At 39.8% G+C, this 24,383-nt stretch overlaps 1 protein-coding gene and 1 long non-coding RNA gene across 4 annotated transcripts in view; one reads left to right on the top strand and one right to left on the bottom strand.

Moving 5' to 3' along the window:
- The window catches only part of ACVR2A (activin A receptor type 2A), a 61,822-nt gene extending 59,048 nt beyond the window's left edge, over positions 1-2,774 (bottom strand). The window contains exon 1 of one of the 2 annotated variants that reach the window (XM_013189235.3): positions 1,064-2,774. In XM_013189235.3, coding sequence (XP_013044689.1) covers positions 1,064-1,118 — 55 coding nt within the window. In that variant the 5' untranslated portion in view covers positions 1,119-2,774. The remainder of the gene's footprint in view (positions 1-1,063) is intronic. The other variant, XM_013189236.3, reaches the window with a different exon arrangement.
- A 976-nt stretch (positions 2,775-3,750) lies between these two features.
- The window catches only part of LOC136791127 (uncharacterized), a 106,497-nt gene continuing 85,864 nt past the window's right edge, over positions 3,751-24,383 (top strand). For both annotated transcript variants that reach the window (XR_010832473.1, XR_010832472.1), the window contains exons 1-2: positions 3,751-4,690; positions 6,194-6,286. This is a non-coding gene — a long non-coding RNA (uncharacterized lncRNA). The remainder of the gene's footprint in view (positions 4,691-6,193; positions 6,287-24,383) is intronic.

Below are 24,383 nucleotides of genomic sequence, written 5' to 3'. Positions count from 1 at the left end.
TACAGACATAAGACTAGACTATCCATTTACTAACCACAAGAAAATGTACCGTTCAGCAGAATCCTGCACATTATAACGCTGAAATTTTAAAAGCTATTGTTACACAGATCTCATTACTCCCTGAGACCAGTTACATCGAAAACCTGAGTACTTGTCTGGCAGCTGGCGGACTGATCAACAAGTACACCTTCAAACGCCACCGAGAAAGCCAAAAAAAAAGTGTAAACACACAGACGACTCCAGGGACATTCAAAATGTAAGCAGAAAGTAGCAGGTTTGCCATCTAAACAAACATTAAGGCCGTTACAAGGCTCACAGCAGGTTTTCTGTGAAACTGACGAGCTCTGAGTGGAAATACACCAGCAGTTCCTCCAGCCACTGGTTGCTACCAGGATTTCCCTCCTCAACAAGCGGGCGGGAGCTCTCACCCCACGCTTGGTAGCTACCAGGCGGCATCTGAAACCCAACTTTCACACCCGAAGACAGCGAAATATCGAACAGCGAGATAAAAGCGTTACAAATCACTGCTTTGAAACTGCAAGCGTGCCTTTTCAGCCTCTTTCTCTGCACGCACCTATACATGTGCACACCCCTTGCTATCAGCGAAGGACGAGCGAATGCTTTCACAACAGTGGCTATCCTAAACTAAGGAAGCAGTAACGAAGGTGGCCATCCACCACTGAACAGTCCAGAACAAGAGCTCTAAATTAAGGGGTAAGAGTATTTCAGCTTGGTTATCCTCATTTTGGAAAAAAAAAAAAAGAAACTAATAACCGCATTGCCAGGTTACCAGATGTGACACTAGGTGGTTATGTCTCCACGTTTGTTGCTGACGATTTCTCTGAAATCCCAGCGCTGCACACGTCTGAAGTGTGCTCGTTAGACATTTTTAAGAACCGCGACGAAAACAGCTGCTGCCTTCACAGTTACTGCCATCCCCAAACATTTGCCGTTCGGAAAAGTGATTTCTCCCACCGCATCCTAACCAACAAAATCACCTCTGGCTTTCCAGTGCTGACCCCAAAGCCTTAAATTTAAAGCGACAAAAACAACTTTTACTTACCTGAAGAACAAGAGATAAGAAAAACAGCAAACGCCAACTTAGTAGCAGCTCCCATTTTCCAATGCTGTTAAAACATTTAAGTGACTTTAAGTATCCAGTTTCCTGGGTCCAGCAAGCTGGAAAATCCCCCCTTCTTGCTGAACAGTTGTAAAGCAATCTACAGCAACATCTCTAAAGAGGATAATGTTCACGAAACAGTAAAATCAGGTTTATGTAGAGACTGACGATCTCCCTCCGGCTCTTTCGAGCGAGAATCCGGGTTCAGGGCTGGATATATTTGGAACCGTGTTTCAAAACACACGTGTCATTTGGCTTCTGTACAAACAGTGGCAAAATTTAATTCATAAAAGTATGTTACGAATCCACTAAGAAAAAGAAGTCAGCAATTAAGCCGCCGGACAAGACGAAGTCTCCGAAGAGGCTCCAACTCTGTTCCACATCAAGCTCCGTAAAGCATCCCCGGTGGGTGCCGAGCGCCGGGAGTCGTACCGAGACCAGCACACGGGTCGGGGCTTTCGTCCTGGCTCCCGTTACGCAACATGTAGTGTTTGGGAGAAGAAGAGCAGCTCCATTTCGCCTTCCAACGTCCAAAGCCTCCGAGGAAGAGACGGGTCGGGAGTCCTGCGGGAGGAGGCCGGCGGCTGCACGTGGGCCAGGCTGGGGTCGGGTGGCGGTGCTGCTGAGGGTGCCGAGGGTGCCGAGCAGCACCAGGGCTGGGGCTGGCACCGGCAGAGGGGCAGCCCCGGGGCTGGCACCGGCCCCGACACCGGCTCCCCGCGTCCCCAGCCGCTCAGCCCGAGCTCATCGCCCCCCTCCGGGCCGGCCTTCAGCCCGGGCTGCGGAATGGGGAATTTTTCCTAAGACACCTCCATCCCCTTCCCCCGGGGGCGGCGGGGGGGGGCTGTATTTGGTATTTAAACGAGGAGAGGGCGAAAAAAAAAATAAAAATTAAATTAAATTAAAAACACGCCGCGAAAAGCACGCAGCGCCCGGCCGCCGGGGAGGAGGGCGGCGAGTCCCGGGGAAGCTCCTGAGGGAGGAAAGGGGCTGGGGGGGGGCACACGGGGCTGGGGCAGCCCTGTCCCCCTGTCCTGTCCCCCTGTCCTGTCCCCCCGGCCGTCTGTCGTGCCCTGTCCCCCTGTCCCTGCCGCCCCCCGGCCGTGTGCTCGCCAACCCCTCACGGCCGCCTCTCCTCCTCCCCTCGCCCTACCACAACGGCGGCTGTCTCCCCCTCGATCCAGTCAGGATTTTTTGAGGAAAAAAAGAAAAAAAAAGAAAAAGATTAAAAAATATATATATTAAAAAGGGAAAGAAAGAGGTCGCCGGGGCGGCGCGGAACAGCCCCGAGCCCCCGGCCGGGCTCCCCTGGGCCCTGCCCTAGCCCTGGCCCCGGCCCCGGCCCGCTCCCGGCTCGGCCCCCGACCGCGACCCCCTCGGCTCCCGGGCGGCGGCGGCGGCGGCGCGGCGGAGCCCAACTTTGTCGGTCCAGGAGCGCGGCTCGGGGCTCGCCGAGGCGGAAAGGCCGAGCCCGGGGGTTCCCTGCGGGCGGCGGCGGCCGCCTCTAGAGCCTGCCGAGGGCGGGCGGCAGCTCGGAGCAGCCCTCGGAGCGCTGCTGCTGCCGCCGCTCCCCTGTGGCTCTCTCATAGCGACCCATTCACCGCGCGGCGTGCGGAGCCGGCCCAAGATGGCGGCGCCCGGCCGATTGTTTTTGTTCCCTCTCCTCCTCCCCTCCTCCCCCCCCCCAGCCCCCCGCCGCGCCAGGCCCCTCGCGCGACGCCGGCCGAGCGCGCGCCGCCCCGGATTGACAGCTGCGCGGGCCACTCGCCGGACGCCGCCCGCCCGGCAGGCCCCGCCCACCCCCTCCCCTCCCCTCCCCTCCTCCGCTCTCCTCTCCCGGGGATGGGCGGAGCGCCGGCGGCGGCGCGCTCCCTCCGCCCCTACCTGCGCGCGTGCGCGCGGCCCGCTCGCGTGCCGCCGCGCCCGTGCGCGTTCCCGCCCCGCCTCAGGGCGCGGCCGTTGGGCGCCGCCCGCCCCCTCAGCGCCCCTCAGCGACCGCCGTGAGGGGCCGGCGGTGGCGGCGGCCGCTCCGTGGCGCCTCTCCGCCCGGTACCGCCGCCAGGTGTGAGGGCAGGGCCCCGCCGGCACCTGCTTCTTGTGCCCGGTTGTGCCCCGGCCGTGTGCGTTCACGAACTGGTGTGAGCACACAGCGCACCTCCCGGCGCTTGTGTGAGGTGTGAGCGCGCAGCACGCCTCACAGCACCCGTGTTAGGTGTATCTGCACAACACATCTCACAGCACTTGTGTTAGGTATACCTACACGCCATATCTCACAGCACTTGCGTTAGGTGTTCCTACGCACCATATCTCACAGCATTTGTGCGTTAGGTGTACGCGCCATACACGCATTTGTGCGTATCTCACATCTCACAGCATTTGTGCGTTAGGTGTACCTACACGCCGTATCTCATCGTTAGGTGTACACAGCATCTTTTGTGCGTTAGGTGAGATGCATCTCTCCCACAGAACTAGCTGCTTCCTGCCGCTGGCAGCTTGCTCGGCCTCCCCCCCCCCCATCGCAGCAAACTTCTGTTTCCTATCGTTGTGCGCCCGCTGGCCGCCGCAGCACAGCGGCCTGCGTTGCTTTTTTGTAGTGAGGCAGCCTTCACAAGTCCCCGAGATGAGCACAGCGCTACCTGGTTTTGTGTCCTGTGCAGGAGCAGAACAAGCTGTCCGTGCTCCAAAACGTGAGCATAAAGGAGCAACACCTGTGCCCTGCTCAGAATAGATGAAGGAGAGAACAAGAAGAGTGAATAAATCCCAGTTTTCTCACCTTTGGGGGGAAGATGTGTGTGTATTGGTGCCACTCAAGATACGACACTCTCTCAGTAAATTATCACCCTTAAGGACAGCAGTTCTGTGAAAGTGCCTACTTATTTTTTTTCCATCTTTTTAAATGTATACCGTAAAATATGTTGCCTGTTTCTGAGTGAAAAGGAATACACGTTTCGTTCAGATCTGTTGAACAATGTGGGAAAGCATAAGGGCCTCATAAACACCTGTGCTGGTGAAAGCAAGAAGTACCAAGCTCCCCAAAAGCTGGTACGTTGTTTGCTAACCTCAGACGTGTATTGAATCGCTTCAGATACCTTCCTTTTCAGACTGATGGCATGGCTTAAGGTTTTTGGTGATACTGCGTGGTACTAAATTGGAAGGAATGTTTTTCACATACGTGAATTTGCAACCACGTTAAGACTGAGTAGCACTGCCGAGCTGTGTGAGCTCTACTGAGCCGCAGATCAGCAGAGGTGTTTGGTAATTAGACCTGGTGAGCCACCATTAGCACCTGGATTCAGAGATGAAGAGATGTAGATACTTCAGTCTATTCATATTGAGGTACCTGCTGGGGTTCTTGACCAGGATTCGGGCATCCTTGGCGTTTCTCTGCCGTGTTCAAACACCTACCAACACAAAGTTCATCCTCCAGTGACATTTTTGATTTCAAACATCCAAAGAGTAAAACGAGATGCATGGGACTGTGCACATCTAGAAGCATCAAGACATGTGGCAACGCTTTTTATGCCATCTTTTATCCAGGTAGTTCAGAATGATTTACAAGCATTAATTAATGTAAGTATTACAACACTCCTACTTAATCTGTAGTTTTTAATATTCTTCAATAGCAGAATATTTAAACGTGACCTGTTCTGCAGGTTGTATTTTCCCTTGGCTCAGCTTCTTCAGAATGCTCGTCATGTTGCCACATGAGCAGGAAATTATAGCTAAAAATATTGCTATTGTATGTATGTGTGTGTGTACATATTTTTTTCCATTATAGGCATTAGGTTCACTTTTTTTTTTTTTACTGACAGAATGTAATTTATGTCCCATATTCGCATTTTACTGTTTATATTTAATGCAAAATAACCTAAATGTGTCATCTATATAACATCATTTGCATGAGTGTCATAGTAAGGAAGGAGGTGTCTCTTTCTCAAGTAGCTTATTATTTGTAAGCATGGGTGGTTATTTTGCTTGCAGGATCAGTTCAGCAGAGCAAAGCCTTCTGGCCATCCAGTAAATACTACAAAAGTGGTGACCTTCCGTGTACGGTTGGTCTTGGCAATCGCATGTTTATCAGGTTTGTAGGAACCGCAAATGAAGCGTGTGCTTCTTTCTTTTCCTTCCCCGTTTTGAGGCCTAATGGGACCATGTCAAGTTGTATATGGATTACGATGACTGGTGGTGACTAGGGTCAAGGAGCCCATTCAGACTTTCATACCAGTCCAGGAGCATTATTATAGGTGTTGGTCTGTTCTCAACTCCACTGGTGCTGCATGTAGGCCTTGCATCCTTTGCAGAGCTACCCACTGCAGTATAAGAAAAGAAACAAGTAAGGAGAGGCACAAATATGCTCATTTTTGGTATGCAAACAATAGAAAACATTTTTGTTGCATGGATGCAACACCTTTCCATGGGTTCAGTTACATTGTTAGAAGCACAATATCGATAGGGCTGTATCTTTATTTGCTTCCACTGAATTATATATATTTAAAATAAATTAGGTAGTTTGGTGCAAATAACGTACACACCTTAGCAGAAATTGCTTACCATTTTTGTGAGGTACTTGATGCAAAATGCTTTAAAGGCTTTGTGCTTTTTCTAGGCTCTTGCTTTTATTGCTAGTAAAAGGCTGAGTTTTATCCCAAGTAGACATATTAAATGTCAATACGGTTGCCATCTCCTCTTTCTTTTTAAATGTCTTTTTGCTTGCCTTTCTCATGTGAATTTCAGGGGTGTTTCTCTTTTCTACCTTTTGACTTTTCATTTCTATTTCCCTTTTCCCTTAAACTCCAGATCTTTTTTCCCTCTTCTAAGATCACTCTGTCTATGCATTTTTAATGAATCATTTACTGTGACGTACGAGCACTGAAGATACAATATCAGGGACGTACGCATCTGCAGAGAGCCTGCAAGCAGGAGTAGCAGCAAGATGAAATGGATGTGATCATAGTTCCGTTCTTTTGTTCATATGGGATGGTGCTTGGCCTAGAGGCAGCACAAATATAACTTTCCTTCTAGGGAATAATGAGAAGAATTAAAAAGCTGCAATCTCTCATTTTTCTTTTTCAGAGCACTGCTAGGAATAGAGGATTTCATCTGTGCCTTCGCTGTTCTCACACTTACCACTGAATCGATGCTGTTTACACAGAAGCAGCATTATAGGTAAGAGTCTATTGTGCAAGACTCATTCATAGTCTCCATACAAGCAGTTTAAAATCACAGAATGGGAAACATGGGGTTTATAATATCAGCAGTAACGTTAACAGATACAACCTTTGTCATTACCTCATTAATCTTCCCACACAGTCTAAGTAATTCTTCCTTTAAAACTGGGAAGCAAGAGAGAAGGGTGTTTCAGACACTGACCTTATTATAACCAAAACAAAAATGACCAGAACAGCAAGAAATTAATCTCACTTGCAGGGATCTCCTCCTTACCATTTTTCCTGCTTTTCCAGGCTGTGGGAAAAAGTGCAGATACCGGAGGACAGCTTCATTAAAAAAAAAAAAAAAAAAGTAAATAGCTGCCTCAAAGTTCTTCTTAATTTCATATGAGTATGCATAATTTATGTAAAACTCAGTCTATTTTAAAAGAGTTTTAATACAAATTTTCAGTTTTAGTGGACTGATCAATGAAATCACTATGAATTATTCATTATTTTGCATTTTTTACTGTTCCAGTTGAGATACTTTACAGTTACATAGGTAGCACAGCTTTAAAACACGAGAAAATGTAGAATTAATCAATATTTTAAAATGCATAAAATCAAAAGCTCGCCTATGGTTTGTTTTAGGCTTGTGTCACGGTGTATACATCCATCAAAATTTTCTCCTTATAATCAAACTTAAAAATTTTACGTGTAGCTCTTCAGCCAAGCTGATATCTACAAAGACAAAATAAAATGCATGTTGAAACCGTAGCCCTGTTTGGGATTCAGGTATTTTGGTGTTTAGCTATAGCGAACTCGTTTTATTCGTGTGAGCAGTACTAATAACTACAAATGAATAGGATTTAGCCTGTTGTGTGTTATGTAAAACTATTTACATAGCGAGTTTGTGGGTGAGACAAATTCCCTTTTTAATGTAATCAGATGCAGCCTGTAGACCTACACTAAGATGGATGTTTCCCTGCTTCTAGTTTCAAAACAAACATGTAGATAGAAGATTTTACAGAAATTAACGCTTTAATACAATCTCCATCAAATCACCTTACCAAAAGCTGCACTTATACCAATTAATATATATATATATTTTAATCTGGTATCCAGGGTTTTGTTTCCATTCAATACTTTTGTCGAGATTCAAAAATATCTAACCTATTTTCTTGGAAGACCCAGTGATATTCCTTTCTAGGATTTGCACTATCTTGTCAGAAAAGATCATCTGACCAGAGCTTCCTGTTGCTTTCAGACACTACAATGTCTGTTAGAGTCAGTTTCTTGTTTCACAAGTTTTTATTACTATGGCATGTATCATGCATGATTTCATACTAATTTCGTAGCATAATGACTTTTTTCTAAATATCGTACTATATTCCTCAATTATACTGTGCGATCGTTTATTCAAAATGCCAGTAAGAGTCCGAGATGAATTCTTAAAACCCTAACCTGTATTATGAGAACAAGGTTCTTTGGATCTGTGTAGAAATTTTCCTTGTCAGAATATGGTATCATAGTTTTTACGCCCCTTGGTAAAGAAGAATCTCTGTTCATCGTAGAAACCAAAAGTGCTACAACATTGTAATGTTTTCACTATTATTTTAGATGAACTCTTAAAATGTGTTGCAACTTTTTTCTTTGCTACAGTGACCTGACAGTGGTACCAGATTTTTAAGAGTATCTCTATTGTACATACTTAGTGCTTGTATAATATGAATTAATAATTGCATATTTTAGACTGACAATTTGTAATTAAAAACTCATAAGAAAGTGCCCCTGCTATTTAGAGTATTAAATTGTGTGCTGCTTTTTCACATTATTTTGATAATACGACTTCTGTTTCTTTTGAAACAAGGGCAATGCTTGAATAACTGTAATTACTCAGGGTGTCAAACCGTACAGAAGCTGCCTATGATGACTGAGAAGTGGGCAAGATCAGGACAGTTGGCTAATTTTCCAAGCTGTGATGTGGGATTTAACTTGAGTTTAACTGCAAGTAGGATATGTTTTGGGTTTGCTAAACAATACTAGAGGAGTGTAAATGCACTGTCACAGGCAATGATGCAAGTAACTATATAATGTATATATATTTTCATAAGTCAAAGGCGTTTTATCGAAAGGATACCTGGCATTTTCATCTATGTCTTAGCATCAGAAACAATCTACAGCATCCTGATGAAAAGTGTGGTGCTGGTGTTCAGGTATAGTACCTGGTTCTAAAGAAAATTGGATCAGTTTAGCTCATGAAACCAAAATTAAACACACCAAAAAGTGTCCCCGGGAGCAGGGGAGAGAGAAGAACTATAAGAGTGGGCTAATTATCAGAGCTGTGGTGTGCAGCTGGGATTCAAGGTTTAGCAACAAATTGAATAAATGCACAGGGTTTCTTTTGTTGTTGTTGCTGGATTTTTTATTTTCTTTAGAGAACTGACAATGGAACTTGTCCTTTGAGTTCTCATTTCAGCCTAGAATCTTAGAGTTCTTTTATAGCAGGAAATCTTACTGGATATTAATAGTTGTCAAACTTCAAATAAAAAGACGGGGAAAAAAAGTTACAAAGATTGAGCTGAAAACCTTCAAAGTATGGCTTCTGTAACTCTCATGTGGAACAACGAATGTATGAAGGTCTTGATAGGTTAGTAAACTGAGTTGTGATGCTTGCAGTTATTCCTCATAGCTTCTGAACAGTGTTGGGGTAGATTCATCTACAAACTTTTTTATAATAATTACAATTCAATCACTGATTAAATAATATTTTCATGTCTGAGATGAAAAAATTGCATTTACTCAATATAGTGAGAAGTAACTTTGGTTCAGGCTATTTTAAAATCAATAAAAGCTAACCTTTTTCCATTTAACTGTAAAGTTTTGTAAATAGCAGTCAACCTTTTTAATACAAAAGTTCATTTTTTTCCCCTTCTAATTCCTTGGGCAATGACAGCATACTTCTAAAGTGTTTTCTTTTTTTAGTGACACCTAGTGAATGCACCCTGTTTTAGGGACATCAACTAATTAAGTTCCATGATACGCCAGAGAGGACAATATCTTTGAAATCAATATCTAATGAAAGTGGGGCCTTTTTGGATTCTTACACAAACTGGGGTTGCCTCATCCAGGAGACCTTTCTTCCTCTGTTTATCATGGCTACTAATGAACTAATTAATGGCAGAGCCAGTAGAGCTGGCAGTCTGTTGTAGAGGCTCCTCTTTCTGTGCTGCTTCCCTAATATTGTCTTTTTTTTTTTTTTTCAAGAGAGATTTGTTTCACCATTATTGTAGTCTGTTCTTTCCTTTGTTTGTTTGTTTGTTTTTCTTTTTTCAAAGCTCATGAGAGATTTTTCACTTCCAGTAAGGTGTTTCTTGAGGGCCACAAGCACAGTAGTGAAAAAGTTCAGCTAGCCCTGTTAGAATCTTCAGACAGCCTGTTAGAATCTACCTTGAGAGAACAGAAACTCAGACGACTCTTGACCAGCTATTTGGAAGTCAGAAGATGGGTGCCAGACTGTCTAGCATTTCAATATCAAGGTGGATTAAGAGCATTAAGGAAGCTTAAACAGCTCTCGGGAGAGAGATTCCCATGGTTTTGAAGGCTCATTCTACCAGAACAGTGGTTTGGCTGCAATTTGGATTGAAAGATCTCATGACTTTTCTCCTGGAGTTGTGCATGGCACTACCAAGTTTTACTTCATTGTTAAACACAGCCAAAGTTTGAGCATTTGGGTCATACCGAGTGCTTCACAATTACTGAAGACCAAACACTACTTGCCAAGTTTAATGGGCATTGCCATAGAAGTTTCCAGGCACTGGCTAAGGCAAGTCTCAATCTATATTGGTGTCGAAGTTTTACTGTCATTAAAATATAACTTTATCCACTGAGCCATGTAAACGGCTTTGCTGTTGGAGGGAAGAATGAGCAGGTTTCCTCTGTATTAGCTAGCGTGGAAGAATTTTATCGAACCACGTTGCCTTTTGTAGCACTCATGGGAGAAAAAGTAGAATTTCAGACGGAACACTCCCCCCTCACTCTCCATCTAGTATGGAAGTATTCAGTTAATCATAGCTTCTGAAGCAGTTTTAGTGAAATTAATGTAACTGGGCTGCAGTAACTTTGTTCAACTGGAGCAATTTTCAGCTCATTGTATAATATACGTAGTAAGCTGTTATTGTTTGCTTTTTTTTTTTTTCTTCATAATTTTATAATGGAAATGATCCAGGTATATGTAGGAATTGTATAAATAACTGATTTAGTTATGAATCTTCTTAGCATCACCATCATTACACTTAATCTTCTAGCAGCTTAATACCAGTTATGTATCATCGCTGAAAAACTGCTTTCATGCACAAGTTTTGCTTTCAGGAGCAAGTGAAGGCTTATTCTCAAATATGTAGCAAACAAGCTTCAAAATATTGAAATAACCTTTTTTTTTTTTAGTATTATTTGTAAATAACAACATGCTGTTATCTTTAAGCCCTATTGGCTGATCCCCACCTGAGAAAAACTTCTCTGGATGTGCACAATATGTAATACATGTCTGTATGTATGTTAGCAGGTAATTAATCTTCTACATTACTGCTTTGCTTAAATTCTAATTAAGACATATACTGGAAAAAAATATGGGCTTTTTCTGTGAAGATATTATTTAGGTAGAATCTAATTGCAACCTTTCTATCAAAAGAAGTCATACGCTGATCTGTCTAAGCGTATTCAGGTTGTTTGTGGCTACGAGTATTAACAATGAAGTAGTTACAGAAAAATTGGAGCGTCATCTCCGTCTCGATTCTGCTCTTAGCCCAGCTGGATCCTCTGTTACCTTTGGAGCATTCCTGGAGATGTTAAGAAGCACCGAAAGGCTGAAAAGTGGCCGTGTTATAGATCAAGAAGGTTGCAGGCTGCAGCCCGTTTTGAAGAGGGCCTAACGATGGCAGGATAGGGTAGGGTTAGAGAGGTGGGAAGACTGCAGTAGGGAAGTCAGCGAGCAGCATTCTCACAGAAGCCACGATGGGAAAGCCTGCTGAGTGCATTTGTCATGTTATCATTGATCATACAATTGATGTTTGATCTAAGTGGCTTGGGAATCAAATTTTTGTCCTTGCTATCCAGCTACCTCAAAAGGTGTGTGTTTTTCTGGCTGTTACAGCAATTTCTAAGCTTTCCTCTGTTAGGCCCCTACATGAGGCACATGGCGAGGCCATTTATATGCTTTAACTATTCCTGTGTTCTGGAATGGCATGTGTGGATTATTAGGAGTGTTAGGCTATAGCAGATCTTTGGTTACACTCGTGCTGTACTTCCACAAACACTTTAAGCCAGCATAAGCCAAAAGATGCTGCCCTGCCCTGCACAAATGTTCTCGCAGCTGCACACTTAACTGATCGTGGAACTGGTTTGGGTTAAAAGTAGCCCAGCAAACAAACCAAAACAAAACATTAGCTTTCAGCTAGTTCTGAACCCAGCTCATTCCTAGCCTCACAAATATTTATGTTGGCTTGCAGGTCCTCACCTTGGTGGTGTTAAGACCAGAACAAGTGTGTGAAGAAAACCGGGAGCCACTTTTTCATTGCAAGGGCTTGTTTAAAGGGCTTGTGGAATTGTAGTTGAAGCTGTGGCTCCTTCCTAAAGGAGCCAGACATTCTAAAGGCGGCCCAAGAGACAGCCTTTACTCCCTGGCTCCCAAATCAAACACTCAGATAGAGCCCAGGGCGTGGCCTTGGACTAATTCTGTCTTTATCACCTGCCTTTATGTAACCATTTTTCTCTAAAGAACTTCAAGTCCTCTCTTCTGTGATCCAAACTGTCTAACCAAAACACATTTCCACACCCACTGAAATATTTTTCTGCTCTCTTATGACTTCTCACAGCTGATACTTTCTCTGTTGGGTTTCATATTTATGCAACATCTTTTCACATTTCATATTTATGCAACAAAACAATGGGAGAAAAATACGGGACTTAGATGAATTATGCCTGTTGATCTTACTATCTGATGGTTTAAGTAGCTCATCTCTTTCCTCCAAAACTGTGCTGCTCTTGCAGGATAATTTATGTATTTCAGAAGTCTTTATATCTTTGTATTACAAAGAATTGAGTATTCAAAGTTTCATTCATCCCAAATTACATACTAGAAAACACATTCACGTCTCACTTACTACATCATTGGACATGAGAATAAAACTACGGGTCATGGTTAGTTGCATCAACTCCTTTATCTAGTCTTACAGGTCTTGCACAGTACTTCTGCATACTTCTGTATTGCTTGGAATTCCTCAAACAATTACAGCTCGATAAATGTTAAATTCCTTTTTTTTGAGAGAAATTCCTTCTCCCTTTAAGTAATCATTTTGTACAACGCAAATACTAGTTATGTTATTTTTTACCATCTTGCCTCTATAAGCCTGCCAAATTTAGTGCATTATGTGCAAGAGTTATTCATGTAAGTCCCAATTTGTATTTGCCTGCTTGGCACTTTTATCTAATCATTGCAAGGCTGCACCACAGCTGCTGCTTCTCACTGACCCCAGATGCTTGAAGCAAAGGCTGGGAAGAGGCAGTGATGCTGCATGGCCGTTGGGTATAGCAAAACGTGGTCCTTTGCTCTGTGGAGCTCCACTGCGAGGTCTTTTAATTCCCAGCTTCATTCTTGCTTCAGAGGTTCTGTTGGGTGACCTGATCAGTATAGAATTTTATTCTATTTTTTAACATTATGACATGGGTAGGAAGAGTTGCACTGCACAGCTGAGTGGTGGTTTTGTTTGTTTTAACTGTTAACTTGCACATCTGGTCAAGGATCAATAGATTATTCTGAGTTGCCTGAGTAAAGCACATCATGTCTGGAACTGCAGAAACGCTACAGAAATCATTCATTTCTTCAGCTGATGTTGAGGAATCTACAGTCTGCAGAGCACAGTTCAAAAATGTAGCTTGCCATGGGAAATTTAGAAGTGACAGAAAAAGACTAACAGAGGTTGACTGCCAATTCTGTTAAAAGTGTAACTTTCCTCCTCTTCTTGAGAGTAACTGGGACACTGCATTATACAAACAGTCTTAAACATTGCATGGGGGGATGGCTGTTAGTAAGCTCTTAATGTGCTTTAAGTTATTGCTGTTTTTATCAGTCACTGGTTTATTTCGGATCGCGCTTTGTCTTCGAACAACCAAACTTTTTTTTGAAATTTTCTTAAGTGTCATTTCATTACGTAGTAGAAGTTGAACAGTAATGGAAAGATTTATAATCTTGAAAATATTTGAAAGAAAGGAAAGAGTTCTTGAACTGTATGAATTTCCAATCCATTCTGATTGTTCTAGAGTTTGGGCTTTTCTTTCTCTAAGAATTTGCAATCAAAGAGCTGCTTTCAGTTATAAAAGCCAATAAAATCATTGACTAATCCTCAGGTGTAAGTTCCATTAAAAACAAAGAAAAAAGGTTCTCTAAAATTATTTGGAGTGCTGCTGCTGTAAAGGGAGTTCAGCACATCGAGATAATACAGATTAATATTCTTTTTCTTTTTTTTGCTATTTTCTCTGTACTTTTTTTCTAGTCTACTCTCCATCTTATTAGCATCTACATTATTTAATCTTAACAGTATACCTGGGATCTTTAAATAAGAGGATGGTAAAACCATTGACCACTCCAGCTAAAAACCTAAATCACAGTTCAAATTGAAGCTCTTTGATCTGAATCAATTAAAACAACACCAATAACTCTTAAGATACAGAATGGAGTATTTCACATTGAAATAGTTGACTTAACACATCTGGAAGGTCAGCAGTTTTCAGAAGGGAGGAGCATGTAGAACTGCTGCTACATGGGGGTACAGGATGGCGTGGACCTTCCTGCAGAGATACTGTGAGTGCAGAGTGCCTCCTTCCTCTACGATTGTTCTTTAGCTAGGGAAGAAAAACACAAAAGCCTTCTTATGTTGAATTAGCTAATGTTACTTCATTTGTGAAGTGTGAAAAGCTAGAACAGAGTTCTAAAAAAAAAAGTTAAAAAAATCAGTCTGGGCTAATTTACATTTTTTTCCTAGTGTAAAAATATTAGTGTGGAAATTCAACTAGCTCTAGTTTAGAATGTCTTTAAAACTTAAAGAATTATTATCTTAAGTTAAAAGTAAAGATTTTTTTTTTTGATTTTTAATTTGTGAAGTAGTAGAAGACAGAATCTGGATGCTTAAATTACTTTATGATGTAATTTTAAACTTCTTATAAAAGTGTGGTTTCTGATAATTGCTAGAGCCTAATTTTCATGGAATGTTTATAAATGGAAGGTTGGAAAAATAATTTATCTTTTTCATACCTGTAGTGCTGCAGCCTTGTTAGAGGTTAGTTTCTTACCAGTATTCAGGTGATGCTCAGAAGCAATGTGTGAAATTAAATGCTGGTACTGTTTTTTAGTTACCTATAGGTATTGCTGTGATTTAACAAGTGTTGTACCAGAAATTGCTCTTTCTCTCTGTACCATGTTGTGATCTATAGCTATAGGGTACCGTACGTTTATTTTTGCAATACGAATGCTTTTCTGTGTCTGTCATTCACCCGCCTACTTCTTGTAGTGTGTGTCATGAGTTACTGTTGATCTGCTTTGCTTTACGAGGATCTTTTATTATGGTTTTCTCAGAGTTGGCATTTAATCTTAGTAGATGCTTAGGAATTAATATCTTGTAACGATCTGAAGTTTGCTACTTTGAAGTCAGAATTTTTAAACAAGAGACTTGGCAATGGTTGTACTGTAGCTGCTCTTAACAGTTTAATTAATGCTGTGTTATGTATGCATTTTTTTTTAGCATATACTATTTTGAAACACTGCTTGATATATAGAATGAAAAAAGTGTGCACACTCACTAAGTGATACATGTTGTTGTGTCTGTGAACTCTGTACATTTGTAATGTTCAATTTGCCAAAGTTAATGTGTTGAAAATTAACAAGTTACTTAAGTTAGTTAAATGTCTCTTTCTTGAGGAAAATTACCATAATGGTTACTTTTACTAAAATGCAATTACTGTCATTGTAACAATCAATCATATTTTCTTGTAGAAGGAACTTTGCCTAGTTCTGAATGCATTAAAATGTAAGATTGCTCTGATCAGTGCTAAAATGAGCCGCAGAGGCAATATACTTTGGGGAGAATCAAGTGGAAGTTCCAGTCATACGGTTGTCTTTAAGACTATTCAAAAATAGAATTTAACTTTTAATAGGAAATTGAGCCCAGTGACCTGCAAAACACTAGCCAAAGCATTATAAATTCTGAAAAGCTTTAAAAATAATTCAGAAAGATTTTGTTAATGCTGAGCATGACTAAGCCTTCAGGAAGAGGTTCCCATAAGCATTTACCACTTGGCTGACAGAATCTAAGAGCTTTTCCACAACAGTCTGGAGGACAGTGTTGATTTGTCTGCTATGCCATCCTCCCACTTTTCTTCTCGGCAGCCTCTTTTCTCTGTCTGCAAATTACACTCTTCATTTCCCTAACATTTCTTTTCCCTAACCTCCTTTCCTTCCCCGTTGTGAATTTCAAGTGTCTTTGTTCTCCTAGCTCCTGTACTTCCCCCATCAGCCCCATTGTCAGTTACCAAATTAAAATAAAAATTCATGAGGGGATAAAATCTTCTGCAAAAAGTAGAAGGGGCAAGAAACTGCATTTTCTTCTAGCTCGATTCCCAAACTAGCCTATGAGAGACGAAGAAATAACCAGGTGTAATTGTTGGTTATTGACCTCTCACGCCGTGCATAGATGTAAGCGACAGGCAGGCAAAGAACAGGCAAAGTTGCTAAATGGTCCTTTGAAAATACTGAAGTTGTAGTGATTTTCTCATGGTATTGCTGGTGGCTGCTCTTTACTCGGACTTTTATTTTTCACCGAAGCATATGAGGAACAGTGCCAGCAGAGAACGGTTTTGATACCAGTCGCTGCATGTGTACTCATTGCCTTGAGGTACTCATTTCCAAAGACGCCAAAATCACATTTTATAGGAATATAATGTCAAATATAAGGTAATAGTACCTGTACTGATCCTTAAAGATAAACGTGATTCTGTAATGATTCTTGGAAACCAAGTCCTTCATGGTACTTGCAAAAAAGAGCTGTACTCCAGGCTTGTTTTGCTACATACTCTGTGGTTATTCTATGAGATGTTGTTATCTTGAAAATAAATGAGGAACGTTTCAAAAATCCTAGATCAAAATCACTAAATCTGTAGTAGTTATATTGGATCAGGTATTGACAGTTTGAAGCTATTTTTTTTGTATTTTAGTTTTTCAGGTATTGTTTTCTTATACTATTGTATAAACAATTATATGTACCATTTGTGATTGTTATACAATGATATAATGTGTGTATAGAAATGGGCTTATATTTTCCTGACCTTCTTTTATAGGAAATGTTTTTACTTTTACAACACACTTCTATCTAGTCTGTCTGCAAAGTAGATATGTACTTAAATGCTCATTGAAACTAAATAATTACGGTACTCGGCTTGAGAGGTCCTAAAGGAACATATATATTTTTTTTTTCAGACAGAATTGATTACTATCTTGTGGAAATTTGACTCAAATTGTACGCAGATAACTTGATTCACAATTAATAAACTCTTGAAAATTCTGACCTATGCTAGAAATTTAGGCGATTTGTTCTAAGGTGGTAGACCTAAAAGGATTTTTGTAATTTTATTTTTTTATGTCTATATAGAGGCAAAAATGCCATCATTGAAAAAGTACTGCTAAAATATGCACCATAAATGCTTATGCACTTACAGTTTCATGTTAATATGTGAAACTAGTATGATAAATGTGTTATGATAAACAAGTCTGTTTCATACATCCCCTTTTTTTGTTGGTTTAGTTAGGTTTATTTTGTGCAAAAAGTGTCATGGATTTCCTTAAGTATATACACCTGTTGATAATATACATATTTAAGACATTTTTTGTTTAAAATCTGAATGTTATTTTAATTTTGCAGTTTGCAATTAGGTAAATTACTACTGTAAGAGTATTTTTAATATTGATTGCAGCACATGCTTTTCAAGTTCTGTTCAATACAAGAGATTGATAATAGTATCTGATTTAACTTGCAGTGTTTTCTTGTAAGTTCAGTAAGAAATTGCAATTTTTGCATTAAAATTCTGCACCTCAGTTTTGGTTTTAATTTTTTTTCTCTTATGTGAAGAAAATATTCTGCCTGGTATTCTAGGGCCTTTGGTGGCTTTTGGAGAGATCACTCACCAAATAACTGCGTTCTGCCAAACTTACTAGTACTAAAACTCTTAATATCTCAGGGTTACGGATCACAGGGTAGTATGAAATACTGTATAACTTGATCTAATGGCAAACTGGTCTGATCTAATCCAAATTTGTGCTCAAACTATTGGTTAAGCAGTCTCAATACAGCTTATAATGTTAATCCAAAAAGTGCAGTCGTGAAAACTTAGAAGAAATTGTAAAGGTACATGCAGAGTATGAGGGAATCCCAGAATCTCTCAGAATGGTCGACTTTGGAAGGGGCCTTCGGAGGTCCTCCTCATGGAAGGGAGGCAGAGATGGGAGTAGAGCAGACATCCACCACCTAGATTAATCCAGAAATACTAGAAAAAGAATACTTCATGGAATGACATGCAAAGTGACATGAGAGAGCAACGGTACCAAAGTTTGGAATACAGATTACATACCTGATCATGTAAAAGGAAAGTATTTTTAGGCATGTAATATATTTAGTCAGTGGGTAACTAGATTTTTTTAGGGTATTTATATACAATATCCTTCTAGCTAGCTCTCCATTCCATATTCCATTCCACTGCATATCCAATCTGTGTGTGTTTAATGAAAAAAAAAATGCTGTTAATGAAAGATATTTAGTACCTTATTTAAACAATAATGGTAAGAGACTGGTTCTATATATAGAACAGTTGTGATCATTTATTTCAGTAATATGCACATACATTAAGCACGTGTAACCTAAGTGATCTGATTCCTGCTAAAAATTGAATTAATAAAAAACCAGCAATGTGTCATTCTTAAATCAGAGACTGAAAATAAAGTATTTTTCAAGGCTGAGAAAGCTGTTCTCCCTTTAGACTAAGTTATGATATAGATGGTAAAGCTATAAAAGGTGAATAGAATAGTATCGATAACTCCTTGCCCACCTAGAAAGATTTTTTACTAGATTAGAGAATATATGCTCTTGTATGCACCTTTGTTTATCAAATTATTCTTGGCTATGAATGGCTATCCTTTTACTGCAATTCTACTAATCTTTTTTTTGATTAATATATAGCATTCCAAAGTAATTACCTATTAATAACTTCTGACAACTTGTTCTAGAAGTATTACATTTTATTGTTTCTATCTTGCAATATATTCCTAGAATAGGCAATTATTTCACTGATATAATCATAGAAATAATTGTATTGTACTTGTGCTAGAAAAATGGAGATCTAATACAAATGATGTTCTCATTAGAATTCAGAAGACTGGTTGGCACACAGTTGATTTCGCTGGCTCCCGGCCTAATCTTGTTAGGTTGTTTTTAACTATGAAGAGAGTGGGTTTAAAGATCTCCAGCAGTGCAAATGAGATGAGGGAGTTATAAAGAGCTTAAAGAATCAGAAAAGTATAACTCATTCAAAACAAATTATGTAATAGTTATGACATTTCAAAATTTTGCCTGTGTCCTTTAATATAATATGGATATTTCAAAAAAAATAAAAATCTAATTTTTGGTGTTGTTAAATGGAAGGTGTCAACATCATATCCTACTAGTGTACTACGTGTAGTACTACTCTGTAAAATAACTTTTAAGTAGCATATAGGTGTAAAACACCAGCAGTATACTATGGTTTTCCACCAGCAGTATGTTACATTTTAGAAGTGTAACAGTACTTCAAATACTAAATAATCACTTTTATTTTTACAAATAAATGTAACATTCATATTACATGAACTCCGCAGATCTTCTGAGTAAGGCTGTTTATAGCATTAGCTTCCATGATTTCCAAGACATTTATTTCAAACTTTACACGTGGAGTTGACTGCTGACACAGGTGATTCGGACCTTTTTGTCCTTTTTTTTTTTTAATTTTATGTGTGTGTGTGTGTGGTAAGAAGCAGCTTACATAAAATCTTTACCTTCCTTGGCCATCTGACCATACCTAGGCAATTAAGATTTCATTGCATTATGTGGATAAATGCAGTTGCTGAATACGTCAGATAAAACTAGGCCCAAGTACCGAACCGAGGACCTACCCAACCCAATTCCAACCCAACTCATGTAACTCCAGAAATTCTATTTATACAATAATGACAAATACTTCATATGTACAAGACAATACTTTATATATGCAAGGTGCTTTTCTGTACATTTTCAATTTTTTGCATGAATTGGTTCATACACAACCGTTGTAACTTTGTCCTTGTTTCCACATCCGAGGCCTTCTGACCGTGAGCTCTGTTCTTTGCCCACAGCCTTTACTTCAAAGGTCTTTGGATCTGTTCTTCACCTAATGCTGATAGTATTGTTTAAAGAAATAGTAAACCTGAAATCAGTAGCAAAAATAATCTGGGAGAGATGTGTGGATCTTCTGTTTCCATAATTTCAAGTTCTGTTGAGTATCTGTAGCTATATTAAGAAGCGCGAGGAGGTTTTATAAAATAAGATTCTTCTGGATGAACTTGGAAGGCAAATTGTGACCTACCCAGCACACACATCTTTTATTCAGGTGTTTCAAAGACCCCAGTGGATGTGCTTATCAAAATAAATAGGAGGGTTAAAGTTTCCCCATGTATTCTCCACCATTGTATAAATCATTAGATTTCAAGTCAGGTCAAATTATCACAACAGAACGAAAAACTGTAAAATGCTTCAACATTATTTGTTTTCAGTAAGATTTTATTTTTACCTTTGGTCATGTTAAAGATTCAGCTGCTCTACAATTAACCTGTTAAGCTCTGGGAGGAGAATGGTGACTACGTTCACTCATTTTGTAGTCTTTGATGCAGACAAAGAAAATCATTAGTCTTCCGATTAAAGTATCAACAAATGCTTTCTTTGGGGGTTACTCCAGGGTATCTTACAATAGTGAGCATTAGTGAGAACTTGCAAATGAGACAAAGATGAATGCCTGGGAGGATATAGCACAATGGTAGCAGCCCAGATGATTTCAAAATTACCGAATCACAGAATGGTTGGGGTTGGAAGGGAACTCTGGAGGGAGACTCCTCAGCCTTTCTGGGCAACCTGTGCCACTGCTCTGTCACCCGCGCAGCCCAGAAGTGCCTCCTGATGTTTAGGTGGAACCTCCTGTGCTCCAGTTTGTGCCCAGTGCCTCCTGTCCTGGCACTGGGCACCCCTGGCAGGAGCCTGGCTCCGTCCTCATTGCACCTTCCCTTCAGGTATTTCTCTGCATTTATGAGAACCCCCCCTGAGCCTTCTCTTTTCTTTGCTAAGCAGCAGGACTCCCAGGTCCTTTTCTGCAGAGATGCTTTCCAGCTGGCTGGACCCCATGAATGACTGAATACCAGGCAAATACTTTTGTGACTATTGTTAATTTTGGGCCTAAGAAGCAGCGTCCTGTTCAGAAGTATCATGGATCTGTCTGCCATGACAGCTGATAAATCTGACTTTCAGTTTTCAGTAAGCACAGAATCAAACCATCTAGTCATAAGATGCAGTAGTTGCTTAAATGCACGAGCATTACAAGCAGGCTAACAAGGGGGATGAAGAAGCATGCAAGGTGTATGTATTTTCAGCCTTTAGAAAGGCTGCAGAGCTGTACAATTCACTTTCTAAGGCTTCTTGTTGTTGACATACATAACTGCAGGATACTTTCACCTCTATGTGTGTATGCACTTTGTCATTGTATCTCAAAACATATACTACCACCCACATACCAAAAAAATAGTGTATGTAAAATAAAACAGAAAAATAAACGGTAGCAAGGACTTTCCTGTCTTTATGAAACCTAGTTCACCTCTTATTTGAGTAACACAAATTTTGCTTTCAGGGGTTACTAATTTCTACATAGTATGCTTTTTTGTGTTAAGGTTGATAACCTTCCTTGTGTGAAGGAGGAGTCATCAGCATTTTAAAAGAAACGTTTTCTCTGATTATAATGGACAACATCCTGAAGTATTCACCTTAGTGGCTGAATTTCAGTTCGAGTCATTTATCATGGTTAAGAATGAATGGCAGAACTATGCTGTGATTTTATCTTTCTTCACATAATAGACCAATTGTAGAGCTGGAAAGCAGGTAATTTCTATAGGCAGAACTTTCTTTTGTGTGAGAAAAAAAAATCAAAATGTTTTAATCAGCTACTATCTTGAGGAGTTAGCATGATATTTATTTTACTTAGCTCCTTGTTTTTTCATCTTAGAGCATCTTTGTGATAGGTGGGAGCAAATTCAGTATAGATCTTTAATATGCACGATTTGCTCATTCTTAAAACCAAACATCTTTTTAGACGTTCAGTTCTCTCATCTGTAGTTAGCTGACTCAGCATTTGATTGCCTTGGTGGTGGCTGTATGACTGCCTTTGAGCTCTTTGGCCTTTTATTTTAGTGTTTCTGTTCTGTAAGTTTTTAGGCATTCCCATATGTTGATAACACCCTATTCCCCCCCCATCACCCTTTTTTTTAATTTTCGTAAAGTTACTCACCTTTCAAAGATCATTCATATGAATTCCCTCAGATCTTCTGATACAGTTTTCATTTAACACTAATTCTTTGATTCCGTACAATACCAATTCAATTCTGATTCGCTGAACTGATTAAATTTGATGTGCAACCAAACAAAATCATCCTACCATAATTTATAAATTTGCAAATTTCCACATAGCATTTCTTTATATCTGTCTTTATTGAGATGATCAACATTTGTTGATACATACATTTGCAGCAGAGTATGTAAATCTACGCCCTTGAATGGGGATGTATCTTTCTAGGAATTCCCTGCAGAATTGTATCAAGTACATCAGAGCAAGATACCATGAAGCATGAGCACCTAGGAGAAAAACTAGGTCAATTGAAATGATTACCGAGACCATTCAAGAAGGCCTGTGAAGGAGAATTCTGATTTCATACCTGATCACTTCGAACCAGATAACCTTGGAAAGTAAGCCAAGCAGGATAAAAATATTTTTACTTGAGTGTTGCAGTTCAGGAGACTATGATAGCAATCCCACAAACTGAACTGAAAGAATTGAGCTACTAAAATCTTGAACTGACTTTTAAACAGTAGAATAAACCTAATTGCTCTTCATTGTTTACTACAGATATTAGAACAGTTCAGAGAAGGCTATTTTACAAGTGACTCTCGCAAATTTGGCACTCAGGAATTGTTTTCTGTTGAACAAACTGCCTTTTGCATAAGCAGTGTCTTGCATTGTTGTTGCTCTTGTTATCTAAGGAGAAGACGGCATACAACACGAGCTCTGTTTGTTCATGCCGTTACCAGCACTACACACTGGATGCATGTACTCGTTTTGCTATCAAAATAGCAATCTTTTTCTCTGCCTGCATTTTTACCTTTTCCTTCTGTCACTCCTACAGTTTATTTTAAACTTTAATTTATACCGAGCTTCTGCTTTCTCTATCAATATCACATCATTATTCTTATCTGATTCTCTTGATAATTTGTTTGCACTGGAATTCTTGGCAGTGAACTAAGAATTTCATTGTCTACCTACTCTCTTTTCTCTTGGAGAGTATAATAGAGTGGGAGGGAGAAGCCTCATGGTAATATTTTTATATTTGAAATGTAGCCACACTTTATATGCTCCTACACATTCTGCTACTTATAGATAATGAAACAAGTTTCATCTTGTGGTCTACCGCTTCTCTATTTTGTACTATTTTGTGCTAATTCTACTCATTTCATCTTAAACATTCCTATTAATGCTGCTTCTCTCTTCTTTCCCTTGCTCTGTGATATTATTTAGAAAAGGACTGTAGTATCAGGAGCTGGGAAAGCATCACAATAATTCTTACCCCAAGAAATGAGAAAACAGCCAGTGAAATGAATAGGATGGTGCCACAGCTGTAATCATCGCACAGTCTCCCATTGCATTAATGTGCATGGCGAGTGCATCCTGCAGAAACACAAAGTACTTCCTCTGCTCCACCCAACCGGTTCTGGTACGTGGTGGCATCTAACTCTACTTTTTGTCTTCTTTCCCACCATTTTGGAAGGTTCTTGGGGCCTCAAAGTTCACATAATCATTCCTATAATAAATTCAGTAGTACAACCGTATCTTGTTAAAAGTAAAGGGTATTTTGCAGAAAAGAAAATGCAGTGACTCTACTGAACAAGTACTAATTTCATATTATAATACTATTTTTTTTTTGCATTGTGCATCTTTATAAGCAATTTTAAGTAAATAATGATAGCATGTAATGGAAGTAAACAGAATTTAGTTTACGAATAGGTTATCATTGGCAGAATCTGATTTTTAATCTGTTTCTTTTACATAAAAAAAAAACATAATTTGATGTATTTTTAAAAGGTACATAGGGTAGTATAAAGAGAGCTTTTCTCATGACAGATCATCGATTTCCACATCCATCATCTTCTGCTTAAAAGATTATTTGTTCTGCAATGAAGCTTCTGTTTTCAAATAGGTTCACCATACATTTCTCTTCTTACAGAAATTCTTTTAGCTTATTTTTTTTTTCTGGTTGCTTAAATTTCTAAGTAAACTTTGATAACATTTAAGAATTCAACTTTACCTGAATTTAAAAGATACAGCAACGAGAAATCCTGTTGTGTTGCTAATCTTTCTCAGTTAGCACCTGATATAAAAGATAATATCATGTGATTCAAATAAATCCTGAAAAATGAGTTTCAGAACTCTTAACTTACATGCTGCTTTATTATGAAAATTCAGTTAAGCATTCAGAAACATTAATTACAGACCAAATAAAATATACATAGAGGATCATTTTGTATGTTTGACTTTGTTATTTCAGTTTGTTTTTTGCAAAAAATGGATTAATAGAATGCTCAAGGAAAATTGCAGTTCTGAAATACGCAGTGCTTAGTGGTATACAGAGATGCTCTCTTTAAGTTTCTTTGCCATATCTTAATATTTTCAGTCATTTAGATGCATTAAAACAATTT

This window comes from Anser cygnoides, chromosome 6 (assembly GCF_040182565.1).
Source record: "Anser cygnoides isolate HZ-2024a breed goose chromosome 6, Taihu_goose_T2T_genome, whole genome shotgun sequence".
NCBI lineage: Eukaryota > Metazoa > Chordata > Aves > Anseriformes > Anatidae > Anser > Anser cygnoides.
This window is presented reverse-complemented; position numbering and strand designations above follow the sequence as displayed.